The sequence below is a fragment of the Pristiophorus japonicus genome, chromosome 12, assembly GCF_044704955.1.
Source record: "Pristiophorus japonicus isolate sPriJap1 chromosome 12, sPriJap1.hap1, whole genome shotgun sequence".
Taxonomy (NCBI): Eukaryota; Metazoa; Chordata; class Chondrichthyes; family Pristiophoridae; genus Pristiophorus; species Pristiophorus japonicus.
The window spans coordinates 132,412,977-132,433,517 of NC_091988.1; the positions used below are offsets into that span (position 1 = coordinate 132,412,977).

General features: G+C 45.7%; 1 protein-coding gene across 2 annotated transcripts in view; it reads right to left on the bottom strand.

The window, feature by feature from the left end:
- The window catches only part of nelfcd (negative elongation factor complex member C/D), a 63,772-nt gene that overhangs the window by 30,509 nt on the left and 12,722 nt on the right, over nucleotides 1-20,541 (bottom strand). For both annotated transcript variants that reach the window (XM_070895937.1, XM_070895936.1), the window contains exons 4-6: nucleotides 17,540-17,649; nucleotides 6,784-6,891; nucleotides 1,112-1,264 (exon numbers count right to left, since the gene is read on the bottom strand). In XM_070895937.1, the coding sequence (XP_070752038.1) occupies nucleotides 1,112-1,264; nucleotides 6,784-6,891; nucleotides 17,540-17,649 (371 nt within the window). The remainder of the gene's footprint in view (nucleotides 1-1,111; nucleotides 1,265-6,783; nucleotides 6,892-17,539; nucleotides 17,650-20,541) is intronic.

Sequence of the window (20,541 nt, forward strand, 5' to 3'; positions counted from 1 at the left end):
ACATGGCAGGATGAAGCATTCCTGGACAATCCTCTTCAGTACAATACACACAGGACAATCTCCCTCAGTACAATACACACAGGACAATCCTCTTCAGTACAATACACACAGGACAATCTCCCTCCGTACAATACACACAGGACAATCTCCCTCAGTACAATACACACAGGACAATCTCCCTCAGTACAATACACACAGGACAATCTCCCTCAGTACAATACACACAGGACAATCTCCCTCAGTACAATACACACAGGACAATCTCCCTCAGTACAATACACACAGACAATCTCCCTCAGTACAATACACACAGGACAATCTCTCTCAGTACAATACACACAGGACAATCTCCCTCAGTACAATACACACAGGACAATCTCCCTCAGTACAATACACACAGGACAATCTCCCTCAGTACAATACACACAGGACAATCTCCCTCAGTACAATACACACAGGACAATCTCCCTCAGTACAATACACACATGACAATCTCCCTCAGTACAATACACACAGACAATCTCCCTCAGTACAATACACACAGGACAATCTCCCTCAGTACAATACACACAGGACAATCTCCCTCAGTACAATACACACAGGACAATCTCCCTCAGTACGATACACACAGGACAATCTCCCTCAGTACAATACACACAGGATAACCCTCCTCAATGCAATATCTCAGCGGATGCAGGCCCAGATACAAGTTAGGGGCACTACAATGGGCCCCATTGCCCTGGGTTAGGTGGGGAACATCAATCAGTGTCTCATCCTAATCACTATCGGTGACTTCCACTGGAGATAGCACGTGCATGGCTTTGGATAAGGGCAAGAATGGGCTTGGCCATGCTGCCCTCCAGGCGAATAGCCTGCCTGTAATTCCAGTCTGAGCTCCCGCATGAGACAAGATACCGGTGCTGACCAGTGTAATTGTATCCGAGCAAGAATTGGCGCCATCAGGATGAGGAGAGTGGAAATATGGATAGAGAGAATAAAGAAACAGTTGGTGAGTTTTCCTCTCTTTAAGGGAGGTCCCTGCCATTGCACCAACTGCTCAGAAACACTGTCATGCTGCTGCCTACACCTAACCTGGTGGAAAGGCACTCACCGCAAACTCCGGCAGGTTTTTCTCCAGATGTTCTTCGCCTCCATCAACGAGTGTGGCAAGCGAGGTGCGGAGAACGCGGGAGAAGACTTCCAACTGCTGACAGGCCGTCGACACGCTGGTTATTTCACCCTGGTATCCGGCATCCGAGATTAGCTGCAGTGAGACAAAGGGACCAGCAGAGCAGTCAGAGGCACAATCCATGAGGCACCATTCGGTGGGACCGACGACCGCCAGTTCTCCCACTCTAACCTGTGCTGACCTGGCAGACTATCTGCTGGCTGCAGCTGCAGCAAGACATTGCTGGATACTCAATACTTTTCTGCAGGATGCTTGTTTAGCAGAAGGCTCAGCAATGTGGTGTGTTGATGAAAGAAACCACTGGGCCAATAAATGCCAGGACGCTTGTCCTCAGACTCCATTGGCTGAGATGGAGGAAGGAGGGAAATCTGAAACTTGAGTCAGCCCATGCCACTCCCGCAACCCCCTGGAAATGGCGAGATGATTCATTGACACTCCCTCCTCTGCCGAAAACGCTATCTCTTGCTGGGGTACAGTTCCACAGGTGCCTCTGGTACCCCTTCCAAGTAGTCATTCTTCATATGTTCAACTGGACAATGGGTATCAGCAGACTATCTGACTGCAAGGGGTTTAAAGCTGAGCCCAATTACATCTCTGCTTGACATCTACGCATTCGGACTTTCCAGCAGGGGTCAGTGGATAGTGATCAGGAGAGGGAACCCTGGATGATTTTCGGCCCTATTCCAAACACACAGAGTTCCTCCCACAGTCCCAAAGAGACATGGCAAATCGAGGATTGAACCTCAAATTGCTTTAGAATTAAATATTGAACAAGTTAATAACTACTTTGGGAGCCTTCCCTATTTGGACAAGTTTTCCCTGAATAACCTTGAAATGATGGTCATTAACCTACAAAACTGAGTCAAATTACACCCAAGTGAAGGCAGCGCCCAGAGTCCTTGTGGAATGGCTCAGTTTCATACATGGCAGTGCATTTACAAACTGAGTCACTTAAAGGAGCGTGGTCCTTCATTTCTGAGACCTGAGTTTTAGTTCTGCACAGCCAGAACGGCTAAACACTTCCATCTGAAAGGGTTCAAAGTGCAATACATTTTGCACACCATTTTGCACCACATAGACATCTATAATTCAGCACTAATTATTTCTCCAGCTCAGGACAGTTCATATGTTAACTGGAAATGCCACAATGCTCATCTGTGCTTGGAGCTAAATCACATTGATGAGACATTGCAGAGGGAGGTTTACTCTGTATCTAACCTGTGCTGTACCTGCCCTGAGAGTGTTTGATGGGACGGTGTAGAGGGAGCTTTACTCTGTATCTAACCTAATGCTACACCTGCCCTCGTGTTTGGTGGGACAGTGTAGAGGGAGCTTTACTCTGTATCTAACCTAATGCTACTCCTGCCTTGGTGTTTGATGGGACAGTGCAGAGGCAGCTTTACTCTGTATCTAACCTGTGCTGTAGCTGACCGGAGAGTGTTTGATGGAACAGAGTAGAGAGCTTTACTCTGTATCTAACCTGTGCTGTACCTGCCCTGAGAATGTTTGATGGAACAGTGTAGAGAGCTTTACTCTGTATCTAACCCGTGCTGTAGCTGACCGGGTAATGTTTGATTTGGGCGACGAGTGGCCAAAGGAGTTCCATTTCCCAGCACCAATACTCCTTGACGACCAAAAAATTCAGCAAAAATATAAGAAAATAGAACGAGAAGGCCATGTGGACATTCAATGCTCACCCCCCCCGAGTGCTCCGACTCATCCTGACCAGCATCCCACTGCACTTTGAGCGGACCCAAATTCTTTGGGCTGAAAATTCGGTGCGGGGGCGTTAATAGCCGTGGGGTACAAGTTCCTGCGCCAGGCGCAAAAGTCCCGCCCCGCGAGCTATATTGGGCTTACCGTCCCGTGAGGAACTGAAGCGCAAAATCTCCCGTTTCACTTTCCCTCAGGGCAGGGGGCAGGACCAGGGCGTAAAGCCACGCAAATTATCCAGCCCTACATGGAGGGAAGACAGGGCTCTACCCTTCCATTAAAGGGGAGGGCCAAGCTGCCGACTCTGCAGGAGAGAGAAGTGGCCATCGCTGGACCGCCAAGGAGCCGGGTGCCATGGCAGTAGCCCGGCACACAAGCAGATGAGGGGCTGCAAGATCACGGCACGGACCCTGCAATCTGCAGTGAAGGCGGCCGCGACCAGTAAGTCAGCATTTTTTTTTTTCACCGCGGCACCTCCCCTTTAATTTTCGCCCTGCGAGCGGCCTACACTCTGGGGCAAAAACGGCCCAGGAGGCTACCGGTAGGAGCGGGGCACTATCGGCTAGCGCTGCCGCTAAACTCCTGCAGAACTTTTAGGGAGTCGGTACCAGCGCCACGCCCGGAAGCACAACCGACCCGAATTTTTCTCCCTTTGACTCTAATCAACGATATTATTCCAAACATTTACCACTAATTTTAAATGTGTCCTCTTACCCCACTGGCCTGCCCTCTGAGTCTGGGGTCACTGTTTCGGTACTATCCAATTACTTTGCTTACACTGACGAGAATCCCCTTGCCTACCACTGTAGAGTCACAAGTAGTGTTCCCTGCACAGGATGAGGCTCCGTCTGCCCTCTCCCAAGTGGATGTAAAAATCCCACAGCAGTATTTCGAAGAGCACTGGGGGGGGCGGGGGTGGTTGTCCCCAATGACCTGACCAATATTTATCCCTCAACCAACATTACTAAAATAAAACAGATTATCTGGTCATTATCACATTGCTGTTTGTGGGAGCTTGCTGTGCGCAAATTGGCTGCCACGTTTCCTACCTTACAACAGTGACTACACCCCAAAAAGTACTTAATTGGCTGTAAAGCACTTTGGGACATCCTGAAGTCATGAAAGGCGCTATATAAAAATAAGTCTTTATTTGTTGCTCTCACAGCAGGTTGTTCAAAACAATTATTTTGAAATGTCTTTATTTTGTGATTTTTTTTTTCCCCCGTTAGATTGGTTTTGATTTTGTTTCAGTGTTTCCCAGTTTTTGTTACTGTTGTATTTAACATTGTGCCCCCCCCCCCCGCTGTCACTTAGCAGTTACAGGTATTTCACTCCCACATACAACAGGCCCTACTGGTAGGAGTTGAAGGATAAGCTCCAGAGGATTCATCAGAGGGGCGTGTGTCTGTACCGGAGGCGGGCAACACAGGCCCACCAGGAACTGGTCCGCACATCCCACCGGAGCTTCTTGGACATAACGCAGGAGAATTGACATCCGCTTGTCCCATCATAAAATAAAAGTAGCCTCACTTGTGGGAGTCCAAAACGAGGGGCCATAGATATAAGATAGTCACTAATAAATCCAAGAGGGAATTCAGGAGAAACTTCTTTGCCCAGAGATGGTTCGGAATGTGGAACTAACTACCACAGGGTGTAGTTTACGCAAATAGCATTGATGCATTTAAGGGAAAGCTAGGTAAGTACATGAGTGAGAAAGGATTACAAGGATACGTTGATAGTGTTAGATGAATTGGGGAGGGAGGAGGCTCACGCGCAGCAGAAACACCAGCAGAGACTAGTTGGGCCGAATGGCCAGTTCCTGTGCTGTAAATACTAGTGGGCCGTAAATTGCGGTCAGAGGGTTCCTTCATACAAACGCATCCGACCCCAAAAAAATCTACAAAACTACCTGTTAGAAACATAGAAACATAGAAAATAGGTGCAGGAGTAGGCCATTTGGCTCTTCGAGCCTGCACCGCCATTCAATAAGATCATGGCTGATCATTCCCTCAGTACCCTTTTCCTGCTTTCTCTCCATACCCCTTGATCACTTTAGCCGTAAGGGCCATATCTAACTCCCTCTTGAATATATTCAATGAACTGGCATCAACAACACTCTGCGGCAGGGAATTCCACAGGTTAACAACTCTCTGAGTGAAGAAGTTTCTCTTCATCTCAGTCCTAAATGGCCTGCCTCTTATCCTAAGACTATGTCCCCTGGTTCTGGACTTCCCCAACATCGGGAACATTCTTCCCACATCTAACCTGTCCCGTCCCGTCAGAATCTTACATGTTTCTATAAGATCCCCTCTCATCGTTCTAAACTCCAGTGTATAAAGGCCCAGTTGGAGCACGGTTGTGATGTAACCTGTCCTGTCCTATCCACAATTCAAGCACTTGAAAGTGGCTGAAACAGGCATATCCAGGTAACCAGCGTCGTTTTGAAACCGCTGAGGGCGATCAGTAAGCAACTGTTAGCGGCTTGTAAATCCTAGGTTTCAGGCCAATGCCTGGCTTTGTAGTGCACCTGTAACAAAGTGGCATGCCTGGAGTATGATGGACGCATGCTGCCACAAGGCCGTTTATTTTTATTTATTGGGGTGAAAATTGTGGCCTCTCTGAGTCCGTACGAAGTGCGCCGAGAAACGTTTTTTCTGACAAGTCAAAATTTATTTTGACAGATTCTACACATCCCCGCAGGAAGGACATCCGCGGGGCAGCGATTGGGCGATTTGCCCAGTGACTGTCCTTCAAACTCTTACACCTGGTAAAAGCAGGTGTATAACCTTATTTTACCAGTGTAAGAGTTTTAAAACATAGAAAAATGAAATTTAATCATTCATTTTTATATTAAAAACTCTGTCCATTAAGGTAAGTGTATTTTTAGCCCTATTAAAACACATTAAAAAAATTTTATATATATTTTTTTTTCTAAAACAGTTCAATTAATTTTAAATGTGAGGTGTTTTTTTAAAATTTATTGTGTAGTTTCTTGTTTTAGGGGGGTATTCTCAGTGAAAGTAACAGGAGCTTTGTACAATAATGAGAATACTAGATAGTGATTGGTGATCCAGGCTCACGTGATTCCAGGATACGAATACGTACCTAGAGGACATGTTCCCGGGCGCTGCACAGTGAATGGAGGCCTCCGACCGCAATCCTACATTCCTCCGGGACCACCGGGTATTTTTGTAAAATTTTCCCAGAGAAACGCAGGATTCCAGTCTGAGGCCTTCATTCACTGCGCAGCACACGGGGATCTGTCTTCCACGTTCGAATGCATCTGTTGGAATCACATGGGCCTGGGCCACCAATCACTATGGAGTATTCTCATTGATAATAATGGGAACTCCGTTTGTACGGGCTCCCATTACTATCAATGAGAATAACCCCCTAAAACACAGCACAATAAACAAAAAAACACCTCAAATTTAAAATTAATTGAAATTAAATGTAATTAAATGTTTTAGAAATTTTTTTTTGTAAAAATTTTTTTATATACTTTAATAGCTTTAAAAATAAACTTACCTTAATGAACAGGGCTTTTAAATATAAAAATGAATGATTAGATTTAATTTTTCCGTTTTAAAAGTGTTATGCTGGTAAAAAAGTAGGCTATACGCCTGCTTTTACCAGGTGTAAAAGTGTGAAGGACATTCGTTGGGCAAGAGTTGGGCAAATAGCCCAATTGCTGCTCCACGGAAGTCGTTCCTCGGGGATGCATAGAATCGGTCTCAGGAAATTTTGACGGATCCGAAAAGCCGGTTCTCAGCACATGGGCTTTTGCGAGGCTGTGCCAGGTCCGTGCGCGCTTGTTTACCCACTCGGCAAGGCCGCAATTTCCCGCCCATTATATAACATCAGCACAAGGATGGTTTTACCTTAACAGTAAAGTTGAGCATCAAACAGTCGGGATGAGCTTCTGCAAGTTTATAGAAGAGGTCTCTCCAAGTCACATGAGCAATCATCTGCTCCAGCCAGGCCGGGGTCTGCAAAAAAAAAACACCCGAGTTAAACCATGGAGATACGTCAGCAACCACAGTGGAGCCGTCTCGTATGGCTGAGAGACGGTAAAACAGTGCATGCTTAAGTGCTCAAACACAACATGCGGTGCAGCAAAAAGTAAAAGGAAAGACATATCGCACCTTTCACAACCTCAGGATGTCCTAAAGTGATTTACAGCCAATTAAGTACTTTTGTAATGTCGGAAATACGACAGCCAATTTTTGCACAGCAAGCTCCCACACCATCAATGAAATTAGTGACAAGATAATCTGTTGTAGCACCAGGAGAACTCCCCTGTGGGATCTTTTACATCCTGAGGGGACCGATGGGGCCTTGGTTTAACGTCGCATCCGAAAGATGGCACCTCTGACAGTGCAGCGCTCACTCAGCACAGCTGGAATGTCAGCCTATTTTTCGTGCTCAAGTCTCTGGAGTTGGAATTGAACCCATGACCTTCTGACTAAGAGGCGAAAGTGCGACCTAGCTTTAGGTACCACAACCTGCATAATGGACATCCTGGATATGTTCATACCTCATCCATGCCTTGATGGATTTAACTTTTTTTAAAAAATTATTTTCTAACAGAAGATCAGAAGCTGGAACTAAGTGTCCTGAATTTGTTTCTTTGACATTGAACCTGGTTATCTAAATTAATAGCTCTCCAGGATCTCAGGTAACAGTCCTACAGCAGGAATGAGAGATGGGAAAAGGCCTTTAGGTCTAACAAATCCATCCCTTGTTGATTGATATTAAACCTACCTATAAGAACATAAAAAATAGGAGCAGGAGTAGGCCATCTGGCCCCTCGAGTCTGCTCTGCCATTCAATAAGATCACGGCTGATCTGATCTTGGGCTCAACTCGACTTCCCCGCCCTCTGCCCATAACCCTTGACTCCCTTATCGTTCAAAAATCTGTCTATCTCCACCTTAAATACATTCAATGACCCAGCCTCCACAGTTCTCTGGGGCAGAGAATTCCACAGATTAACGACCCTCTGAGAGAAGAAATTCCTCTTCAGTTCCGTTTTAAATGGGTGACCCCTTATTCTGAAACGATGCCTCCTAGTTCTAGATTACCCATGAGGGGAAACATCCTCTCTGCACCTACCTTGTCAAGCCCCCTCAGAATCTTACACGTTTCAATAAGATCACCTCTCATTCTTCTAACCACCAATGAACCCTCTCACCTGCTCTCTCACTGTATCAGTTAGTCCATTCTCTCAGCAAACATAAAGTCAATATGCTCTTAGTGTGGAGGAAGTGCATCCGGGAGGGCGCTGAGCACCTCGAGTCTTGTCGCCGAGAGCACGCAGAAAACAACGCAGGCAGCAGGAAGAGCATGCGGCAAGCAAGTCCCACCCACCCTTTCCCTCAGCGACTGTCTGTCCCACCTGTGACAAGGACTGTGGTTCTCGTATTGGACTGTACAGCCACCTAAGAACTCATGTTAAGAGTGGAAGCAAGTCTTCCTCGATTCCGAGGAACTGCCTATAATGATGATGAAACCTGCAAACACTCTGTATATTACAAACACTACTTTGTTCCCTAAATCTCCATGTTATGAGAGTGTTTGTTTCATGTGTAAATTTGCATTGGGCCTGTCGCATATTTTCCCTGTCTGCCTAAAAAGCAACAATCCCTAGTGCTGTGTGTTGCCTGTGCTCCTACTGTCTCTGAAATGCACTGGGTGCTTTTAAAATCTGAGTGGGCATTTTAACATGCCACATAGACTGTTTGAATGCCTTTCCACAACACACTCTAATCACTATCTGTTCTCTCTGAAACAGTACCTGCATTGCATTACATCAGTTTTAACTGTTGCCTAGAAATTACAACATGTCAGAGGCCGCCTGACCCAATCAGTAGCACTAATCCTGCATGCGCACTTTATTCCCCTGTTTTTCAACTACCTAGTTAACCTATTTTAATTTTAACATGTTTCAATCACTAACTCTGGTAGTCCATTCCACAGCCTCATAAAATAGGTTTTTCTTGCTCTCTGCCCTAAATCTCATATTTAATTTTATATCTGTGTCCTCTCATTATCAAGTCTTCAACCAATGTTTTTATCTACTCTATCCCATCCTGTCATAGTTTTAAACCCCTCTCTCAAAGCACTCGGTAATCTCCTCTGTTCTTGCATCTGCAGCTTTTCCCAGCGCTCGCCTCTCCTCGTGCTCTCTTGACCTTTAACCATCACCCTTGTTTATTACAGGTCAATTTCCCGTAGTTGCTCACGGGTAGTCTGGGATTTGGAGCACGGTTGTGATGTAACCTGGCCTGTCCTATCCACAATTCAAGCACTTGAAAGTGGCTGAAACAGGTATATCCAGGTAACCAGCGTCGTTTTGAAACCGCTGAGGGCGATCAGTAAGCAACTGTTAGCGGCTTGTAAATCCTAGGTTCCAGGCCAATGCCTGGCTTTGTAGTGCACCTGTAACAAAGTGGCATGCCTGGAGTATGATGGACGCATGCTGCCACAAGGCCGTTTATTTTTATTTATTGGGGCGAAAATTGTGGCCTCTCTGAGTCCGTACGAAGTGCGCCGAGAAACGTTTTTTCCGATAAGTCAAAATTTATCTTGACAGATTCTACACATCCCCGCAGGAAGGACATCCGCGGGGCAGCGATTGGGCGATTTGCCCAGTGACTGTCCTTCAAACTCTTACACCTGGTAAAAGCAGGTGTATAACCTTATTTTACCAGTGTAAGAGTTTTAAAACATAGAAAAATGAAATTTAATCATTCATTTTTATATTAAAAACTCTGTCCATTAAGGCAAGTGTATTTTTAACCCTGTTAAAACACATTAAAAAAAAAATTTTTTTTAATATATTTTTTTTTCTAAAACATTTCAATTAATTTTAAATGTGAGGTGTTTTTTTTTAATTTATTGTGTAGTTTCTTGTTTTAGGGGGGTATTCTCAGTGAAAGTAACAGGAGCTTTGTACATTATGAACAATGAGAATACTAGATAGTGATTGGTGATCCAGGCTCACGTGATTCCAGGATACGAATACGTACCTAGAGGACATGTTCCCGGGCGCTGCACAGTGAATGGAGGCCTCCGACCGCAATCCTACATTCCTCCGGGACCACCGGGTATTTTCGTAAAATTTTTCGGGTCAGGCGTTCGTCCGAAGGAAGCCTCCGACCGCAATTTCTCCCCCAATATATATTCATTTCATATACACAGAAACAGACAGATCATCTTCTTGTTACATTACAAACATTTTACATGGGTGATTTTCACTGGTAGTTGGAGACTTACTGCTCAGTTTGTTTTCTGTAACCAGGATCCATTCATTATATGTGATTCATAGAATTACATATAATATACAGCACAGGGACAGGCTATCCGGCCCAACCAGTCCATGCTGGCGTTTAAGCTCCACTCGAGCCTCCTCCCGTCTTTCCTCATCTAACTCTATCAGCATAACCCTCTATTCCCTTCTCCCTCATATGCTTATCAACCTCCCCTGAAATGTATCTATACTATGGTCAACCTCCTGTGGTAACAAATTCCACATTCTCACCAATCTCGGGGTAAAGAAGCTTTTTCTTAATTTGATTTGATTTCTTGGTGACTATCTTATACTGACGACCTCAAGATTTGCTCTTCCCCAAAAATGGAAATGCACTCTCTGGGCCCAAGTTTCCACATGATTTGCGCCTGATTTTTTAGGAGCAACTGGTGAAGAACGGACTATCTTAGAAATCGCAATTCTCCACATTTTTTTTTCTACAGTTCTAGTCAGGTAGAACAGTTCTACTTTGGAACAGAATTTTTTCTTCAAAAGGGGGCGTGTCCGGCCACTGACGCCTGATTTCAAAGTTTCCACAGTGAAAACGTACTCCAAACGAAGTTAGAATGGAGCAAGTGAAGATTTTTGTAGAACTGAAAAAACCTGTTCTACACATTAAAAAATCAGGCGCAGGTTACAAATTAGGCGTCCAGAACGAGGTGGGGGGGGAGGTGGGGGGGAAGGGAAGTCATTAAATTCTACAATAAATCCTTATTTATACTTCTACAAATATTATACAAATAAATCTAACCTGAATAAACATTTATAAGCAAAGAAAAGATTAAATAAACCATCTTCCTACCTGTGTGAAGGCACGGAGAATGCTGCAGTCAGCCTGAGGCGCCCGTTCTTCCCGCGGAGGGGGGAGGCACCCGTTCTTCCCGCGGGGGGGGGGGGGAGGAGGCGCCCGTTCTTCCCGCGGGAGGGGAGGAGGCGCCCGTTCTTCCCGCGGGAGGGGGGTGGAGGAGGCGCCCGTTCTTCCCGCGGGGGGGGGGGGGGGGGGTGGAGGAGACAGTGAGAAGGCTGCAAGTGCTGATGGCAATGCGCTTTTATTTTAAAAAATTAAAAAAATTAAACAGCTACAAAGAACTACAAAAATGGCCGAGTGCCAATGTTTTTTTCACACTGAGCATGCGCGAACGCTCCAACGCGCACATGCAGCGTTGCCGGCAGGAAAAAAACTAATTTAAATAGTACCCGCCCCCTCCCACTTACAAAATCGGCACGAGTGTAGGCTCCGCCCCCCTGGGCGCCGCACCAAACAGACAAGGAGCTGCAGGGCGCTCCAGAATCGCGAGTTTTTTTTAGGCACCATTTTAGGCGCGAAAAACGGGCACCCAGCTCGGAGGGGTGCCCGTTTATTATTGTGTGGAAACTTGGGCCCTCTGTGTCTACTCTATCAAAACCTTTCATAATTTTAAAGACCTCCATTAGTTCACCCTTCAGCCTCCTCGAGATCAATTCAGGACATTTCAATCTGACATAGGTGTGGTTCGGTTAAAAACAAGTACACAGTAAGCAAGGACAACTGATTTTAAGTCAATCATCTTTCCCTTGTGACTCAGCCCATGACTGTGTCACCCTTCACATCAACAACTTTCACTTCACTCCCTTTTTAGTCCAAACTCATCCAATTTAAGCTCGTGTTCTCTGGCATTTGAACGTTTAGGAAAAAAACCCGCAAGAATGCATTCGCCAATATAGGGTTAATAAACCGCGAATGGATATTTGAAAGAAGTGCTTATCTCAAAAGAGTCGTTGAACTTGATAAGCAAAGATGTAAAAAGCCCCTTGATACTAGGTCAGCCTTGTTAACACACCTTTGTGATCAAACCACCAGGTCAGAGGCCTCCAGAACAGTCAGTGTCAACCTTTTGCGGCAATATAGTTAAGAATCAGGTACAGCGTAATGAGAACGGTCATTAAGGCTCAGTCAAAGTCCAAAGTTGTTTTATACTACAGGACTGCAGCAAACCTCAGCCACATGATACTTTCTGGGACTAGAGTGAAGAGCTCCTGTTGATGAGCTAGCACTGATTTAGGGGCACTGATCATCCGAATTACAACATAAGAACAGCAGGAGTAGGCCATTTGGCCCCTCGAGCCTGCTCCACCATTCAATAAGATCATTGCTGATCGGATCCTGGCCTCAACTCCACTTCCCCACCCGCTCTCCATAACCTTTGACTCCCTTATCGTTCAAAAATCTGTCTATCTCCACCTTAAATATATTCAATGACTCAGCCTCTACAGTTCTCTGGGGTAGAAAATTCCAAAGATTTGCGACCTTCAGAGAAGAAATTCCTCCTCATTTTAAATGGGCGACCCCTTATTACCTCATTGGATGCTGAAACGTAGAAACATAGAAATTTACAGCGCAGGAGGCCATTTCGGCACATCGTGTCCGTGCCGACCAACAAGGAGCCATACAGCCCTCAGTCAGCATCCCTGAAGGTTACATATGAACAATGAACAATGGCGGACAGGTAAAGAGCATCCGGCCCAACCAGTCCCCACACATCTGCGATACCCCATGTATCGCAACATTTTACACTCCACCCCATCCGGAGCCATGCGATCTCCTGGTTGAGGCAAAAAAAGATAAAAATACAGACCAATTGAGGAGAAAATTCTGGGAAAATTCCTCTCCGACCCATCCTGCTGATCAAAACTAGTCCAGGAGAGCACTCTGGCCGTATTACATTCCCTGAAGTACTTACCATCGTATCTGGTCCAGCCAACAAGAAAACTCCTCCCGGAGTCACAGTGCGGATTCCGTCCACTGTGGGGTACAACGGACATGATCCTCACGGTGCGACAACTGCAAGAGAAATGCAGGGAACAGCACCAACCCTTGTACATGGCCTTCTTTGACCCTACAAAGGCCTTTGTCACTGTTAACCGCGAGGGACTATGGAGCGTCCTCCTCCGTTTCGGCTACCCCCAAAAGTTTGTCGTCATCCTCCGCCTGCTCCACAACGACATGCAGCGGTGATCCTGACCAACAGATTCACTACAGACCCAATCCACATCCGAACCGGGGTCAAGCAAGGCTGCGTCATCGCACCAACGCTCTTTTTGATCTTCCTTGCTGCAATGCTACATCTCACCCTTAACAAGCTCTCCGCTGGAGTGGAGCTAAATTATAGAACTGATGGGAATCTGTTCAACCTCCGTCGCCTCCAGGCCGGATCCAAGGTTGTTCCATCCTCAGTCACTGAACTACAGTACGTAGACGACGCTTGTGTCTGCACGCATTTGGAGGCCGAACTCTTAGCCATCATCATCTCCTTCACCGAGGCGTACGAGATATGGGCCTTATGCTTAACATCCATGAAACAAAGGTTCTCTACCAACCTGATTCCGCCACTCAGCACTGCCCCCAGATTATCAAAATCCACGATAGGCCTTGGACAATGTGGACCATTTTCCATACCTCAGGACCCTACTATTAGCAAGAGCAGACATTGACGACAAGGTCCAACACCACCTTCAGTGCGCCAGCACAGCCTTCGCCAGCACAACCTTCGGTCGCCTGAGGAAGAAAGTGTTTGAAGACCAGGACCTCAAATCCGGCACCAAGCTCATGGTCTACAGGGCAGTAGTGATACTCGCCCTCCTATATGGCTCAGAGACGTGGACTATATACAGCAAACACCTCAAAACGCTGGAGAAGTACCACCAGCACTGCCTCCACAAGATCCTGCAAATCCACTGGGAGGACAGGCGCACCGTCAGTGTTCTCGCTCAGGCCAACATCCCCAGCATCAATGCATTGACCACGCTCGATCAGCTCCGTTGGGCGGGCCACATCATCCGCATGCCCGACACGAGACTCCCAAAGCAAGCGCTCTACGTGGCGTTTCGACACGGCAAGCAAGCCCCAGGTGGGCAGAGGAAGCGCTTCAAGGACACCCTCAAAGCCTCCTTGACAAAGTGCAACATCCCCACTGGCACCTGGGAATCCCTGGCCCACAACCACCCAATGTGGAGGAATAGCATCCGGGAGGGCGCTGAGCACCTCGAGTCCCATCGCCAAGAACAAGCAGAAACCAAGAGTAGACAGCGGAGGGAGCATGCGGCAACCCAGACACCCGGACCACCCTTTCCTTCATCCACTGTCTGCCCCACCTGTGATAGAGACTGTAATTCCCGCATTGGACTCATCAGTCACCTGAGAACTCACTTTTAGAGTGGCAGCAAGTCATCCTCGAATCCGAGGAACTGCCTATGATGATGATGATAATGATGATGATACCCACCTTTGGCCCATGTCCCTTCAAACCTTTAGTTAACAAAAAGCTATCCATCTCCGATTACAATTAACAATTGATCTAGCATCAATTATCGTTTGTGGAAGGTCCAAATTTCTACCACCCTTTGCATGTAGAAGTGTTTCCTAATTTCACTCCTGAAAGGTCTGGCTCTAATTTTTACACTATGGCCCAGTCCGAGAATACTCAACCAGCGGAAATAGTTTCCCTCTCTGTACCCTATCTGTTCCCCTTAATATCTTGAAAACTTCAATCAGATCACCCCTTAACCTTCTAAATTCCAGGGAATACAACCCTAATTTATATAATCCCTCCTCGTAATTTAACCCTTGAAGTCCGGCTATTATTCTGGTAAACCTAAGCTGCACTCCCTCCAAGGCCAATCTATCCTTCCTAAGGTGTGGTGCCCGGAACTGCTCACAGTGCTCCAGGTGTAGTTTAACCAGGGTTTTGTATAGCAGCTGCATAACTTCTACCCCCTTGTATTCTTGTCCCCTAGATATAAAGGCCAGCATTCCATTAGTCTTTTTGATTATTTTCTGGACCTGTTCATGACATTTTAATGATCTATGTACCTGGACCCCAAGTCTCTTTGGAACTCCACTGTTTTTAGCTTTTTACCATTTAGAATGTACGCTGTTCTTTTATTTTTGTCCAAAGTGGATGACCTCACATTTGCTTACATTGAAATCCATTTGCCACAGTTTTGCCGATTCACTTAATCTGTTGATATCCCTTTGTAATTTTATCTTTCATTGACACCGCCTACAATGCCATCTTTGTGTCATCAGCAAATTTGGAAATATGACTTTCTATGCCACCATCTAAGTCATTAATAAATACTGTAAATAGCTGAGGCCACAAAACAGATCCCTGCGGGACACCACTAGTCATATCCAGCCAATTTAAGTACCTACCCATTATCCCTAATCGCTGTCTCTTGCCACTCAGTCAGCTTCCTAACCAGGTCAATAATTTGCCCTCGATTCCATGGGCTTCTACCTTAGTTAACAGTCTCTTATGTGGGACTTTATCAAATGCCTTCTGGAAGTCCGTTTAATAACATCCATAGACATTCTCTTATCCACTACTTTAGTCATCTCTTCAAAAAATTCAATCAAGTTTGTCAGGCATGACCTAACTTTCACAAATCCATGTCGGCTCTCTCTGATCAACTGAAACTTTGAAGTGTTCAGTCACCCCATCCTTAATTATAAACTCTAGCAATTTCCCGACGACAGGTGTTCGGCTAACTGGTCGATAATTCCCTGGTTTCCCTCTCTCAATATTCTTAAATAGCGGAGTGACTTGCGCAATTTTCCAACCTAAAGAAATGGTTCCTGAATCGAGAGAACGTTGGAAGATTATAGTTCGGTGATCTGCAATGTGTTCACCTACTTCCTTTAAACCCTGGGCTAGAAACCATGTGGTCCTGGGGACTTGTCATTCTTTAGTCCCATTATTTTCTGCATTTTCATTATTTTACTTACATTAATTTTATTGATTCCCTGTCCCTGATTCAATTGTTACTTTCCTAGGAATTTCAGACATGCTCATTTCAGGCATCCTCTTCCTCGGTGAATACTGACGCAAAGTAATTACTCAACATGTCCACCATTTCCTTATCATTGATATTATCACCACTTTCTGTTTTTAAGGGGTCAACATTCCTAATGTAATTGTAAAAATTCTGTGTTGGTTTTGATATCCCTTGCAAGTTTTATTTCATACTCCCTTTTTGTAGCTCTTACTGTTTTGTCACCCTTTGCTGTACTTTGTATCTTTCCCATTCTCCAGGATCTGTGCTATTTTTTGCATTTTGTATGTTTTTTCTTTTAGTTTTATGCTGTCCCTCACCTCTTTAGTCGTCCAAGGCTTTTTTTTTGACAAGTCAAGCTCCTGCCCCTCAGGTATAAACTGGTTCTGTATCACCTTTAATTATTTTTTGAACATCTCCCACTGATCTCCTGCCATTTTACCCATTAACAGACTGGCCCAGTTTACCGTGGACAGTCTCTGTCTCATCCCTATGAAGTCGGCTTTACCCAAATCTAGAATCTTAGTTGTTTCACGTTTCTCCCTTTCAAACGCTACGTTGAACTTGATTATATTATCTTCATCACAGGCAGTCCCTCGAACGAGAATGACTTGCTTCCACATGAGTTCACAGATGTTTCAATGAAGGACCCGATGTTCCAGTCCTGAACCCCAATTGAGGGGGTGGAAGATGCCTGTGCGTGGATTTTTTTTAAACGTGTGGTGACTGTTGCACATCAGCCACCACACGAGACGATTATATTATGATCGCTATTGGATATATGCTCACAGACAGTTAGGCTGTTAATTAAATCTAGCTCATTACTCATTACGAAATCTAATATGGCACTAGGACATATTGTTATAGAAAACTATCCCAGACACACTCAAGCAATTCACTACCTTTCTGACAGGTGCTAGTCTGCTTATCCCAATCTATATGAAAGTTAAAATCCCCCATTAATATCACTCTGCCTTTGCTTCACGCTTGTCTAATCTCTGCATTTATACAATCTTGCATGTCACTGAGGGCTTATACACAACTCCCACTATAGTCTTAAATCCTTTCCTATTTCTTAATTCTATCCATAAAGTCTCCACTGCCTGATTAGTTTTCATTGAAGTGATTTAATCCTTCATCACTAAGGCTATTCCTCCCCCTCTGCCAGTTTCCCTATCTTTCCTGTAGACCTTAACACGCTACCTGGGGACTTATACACAACTTCCCAGTCCTGACCATCTTGCAGCCATGTCTCAGTGATGGCTGCCATGTCATATTAAGTTGAATTTGTTCCACAATTCATTCAATTTGTTCCATATACTCCGTGCGTTTGTATAAAGAATGTTTATTTGAGCCATATGCTCTAGTCTGGCCTTCAGCTCTAATGTTTTACTCACTTGTTTCTTACTTTTTTCTGCTGGTTTAATCACTTTACATCTTTTAGTTGAATCATTCTTTGTGTGTAACATACCATAAATGCATGACTTAGTTTTGGAAAAACTTTCAGAACATTACCTCCCCCTCCTCTGTGAAAATGGAATCAGCTTTCCGGGGATCAAAGTGTTTAATCAGCAAATTCTTCAAATGGTTTTCAACAGTCTCCTGAACATGAGATGGTTCCACCCCTGAGAAGGAAAAAAAGGCACAAACTGAAGCAGATTTCAGACAATATGGGCCTGTACAACCCAACCAAAGTTAGGCAACACAACGCAATGCAGCCAGATATAAAAAGTTGAGGACCAAAACCCAGCCCACCGAAGTCCAAGGACTTGGGATTGGGGGGTGGGGGAAGCAACTCAACTCAACCAGATACAAGGACTTGGACATCACAATCCTGGCCAGCCAGTTACAGGGATGCAAGGGTACAGCACAACCCGACTAGCTGCACCCATAGATCTGAAGGATGGCAGTGGATCTCTCCTCCCCTTTCCCTCCCATGGGTTAAGGAGGGTAAAAATCAGTAGGGTCCCGAGTCCTGATCACTATTTAGTGACTCCTGCTGGAACGTGCATGTGTGTGGATGTCAGATGAGAATGGGATTGCCCTGGGCTGTTTTGCCCCTTTACACCATTTGGGCCTGCACATGAAGAACGGTCACTTGGATGAGGTACAGGAGGATGAATAGAACCCATAGGTCCATATCAGACTCAACCTATCGAGGCCCATAGAAAGAGTCCTTCAGACAGAAGGAACCTGCAGGGTCAGCCCAATCAGAGAGAAGGGTTGTACAGACACAGTCCAATCAGAGGGAAGGGTCGTACAGACACAGCCCAATCAGAGGGAAGTGCCCTACAGACAAAGCCCAATCAGAGGGAAGGGCCCTACAGACAGCCCAATCAGAGGGATGGGCCCTACAGATACAGCCCAATCAGAGGGACGGGCCCTACAGATACAGCCCAATCAGAGGGACGGGCCCTACAGATACAGCCCAATCAGAGGGACGGGCCCTACAAACACAGCCATAAGATGGAAGGGGCATACAGACACATTCAGACAGAAGGGTCCCACTTTCATAAGGGATTTATTGAAGTACCACATAATGGCCCCTATTTTCCACAATAAAGATTTCTGGCGCCCATTCTGCACCCCCTCCCCCCCTCCCGTTAGCACCCATCCCAAAAAACAGCACTTTTCACAATCTAAAAGATATTTGTAGCGCCGCACTACCCGAGTCCCGGGGGTGGAGCCTATAGTGTGCGCCGAAAATTAACTGCACATGCGCTGTAAAAAAAAAATTGCAGCGAGCCAGGTGACTGGAGGACTTCGGCGAGGGATGGCAATGGGTCGGGTCGGGTGGAACAGTCTCTTCTGGATGTTGCAATGTGTCTGGAGTTTGGTCTTCGATGGAAAAGGGTCTTATGCAAGTTTCTTTTTGCCTGGTTTATTTTTTACCTGGAGTTTATTGTTCAGTCTGGCGTGCAGGACCAGGGATAGAAGCGGGCCTGCGCCGATTACATTAACTTAAGGCAGGCTTTTTAACAACGGGCTCCAAGGTCTCTGTGCGCCGTTTTTAAAAAAACTCGGTGATGGGGAAAATGGCCTAAATGGCCAGAAATGGCGCGGAATCACTTTTCTACCTAAACCATCGCCAAAACCCTGGTGAAAATTTAAACTGACCCATTACGCCAAATAATCGTTGGGCGCCAAAAAATGACGCTGAAAATAGTCTGGTTAGCAAAATTGCAGCCCATGGATACAAAATTGGCCACCAAACAGAAAGCAAACTGGAGGGAGGTATGCAGTAGTGTTCCCCATGGTCGGTGTGCAGACCACTATTCTTTTTGATGTACATTAATGACCTGGACTGGGTATACAGGGCATTTTAAAGTTTGCAGATGATAAGAAACTCGGAAATGTAGCAAACAGTGAAGAGGATGGTAACAAACTACAGACAGACTGGTGAAATGGGCGAGCCCGTGGCAGATGAAATTTAACACAGTAGTGCGAAGTGATACATTTTGGTAGGAAGAATGAGGAGAGGCAATATAAACTAAAGGGTATCATTTTAAAGGGATACAGGAACAGAGAGATCTGGAGTATTTGTACATAAATCTTTGAATGAGGTAGGACAACTTAAGAAGGCTGTTTAAAAAAGAGCACAGGGGATCCTTGCCTTTATAAATAGAGGCATAAAGTGCAAAATCAAGGACTTTATGCTAAACCTTGAAAAATCACTGAATAGGTCGACTGGAGTATTGTGTCCAATTATGGGCACCGCACTTAGAAAGGGTATTATGGCCTTTGCGAGGGTGCAGAAGAGATTTACCCAATGGTACCTGAATGAAATGGTACCTGTGGAGAAACTGGACAACCCACTCAGACACAAGGTCCCAGAGACACAGCCTACTCAGACACAAGGTCCCAGACACAACACACTCAGACACAAGGTCCCAGAGACACAACCCACTCAGACACAAGGTCCCAGACACAACCCACTCAGACACAAGGTCCCAGAGACACAGCCTACTCAGACACAAGGTTCCAGAGACACAGCCTACTCAGACACAAGGTCCCAGAGACACAGCCTACTCAGACACAAGGTCCCAGACACAACCCACTCAGACACAAGGTCCCAGACACAACCCACTTAGACACAAGGTCCCAGACACAACCCACTCAGACACAAGGTCCCACAGACACAACACACTCAGACACAAGGTCCCACAGACACAACACACTCAGACACAAGGTCCCACAGACACAACACACTCAGACACAAGGTCCCACAGACACAAACAAGGTCCCACAGACACAACACACTCAGACACAAGGTCCCACAGACACAACACACTCAGACACAAGGTCCCACAGACACAACACACTCAGACACAAGGTCCCACAGACACAACACACTCAGACACAAAGTCCCACAGACACAACACACTCAGACACAAGGTCCCACAGACACAACACACTCAGACACAAGGTCCCACAGACACAACACACTCAGACACAAGGTCCCACAGATACAACACACTCAGACACAAGGTCCCACAGATACAACACACTCAGACACA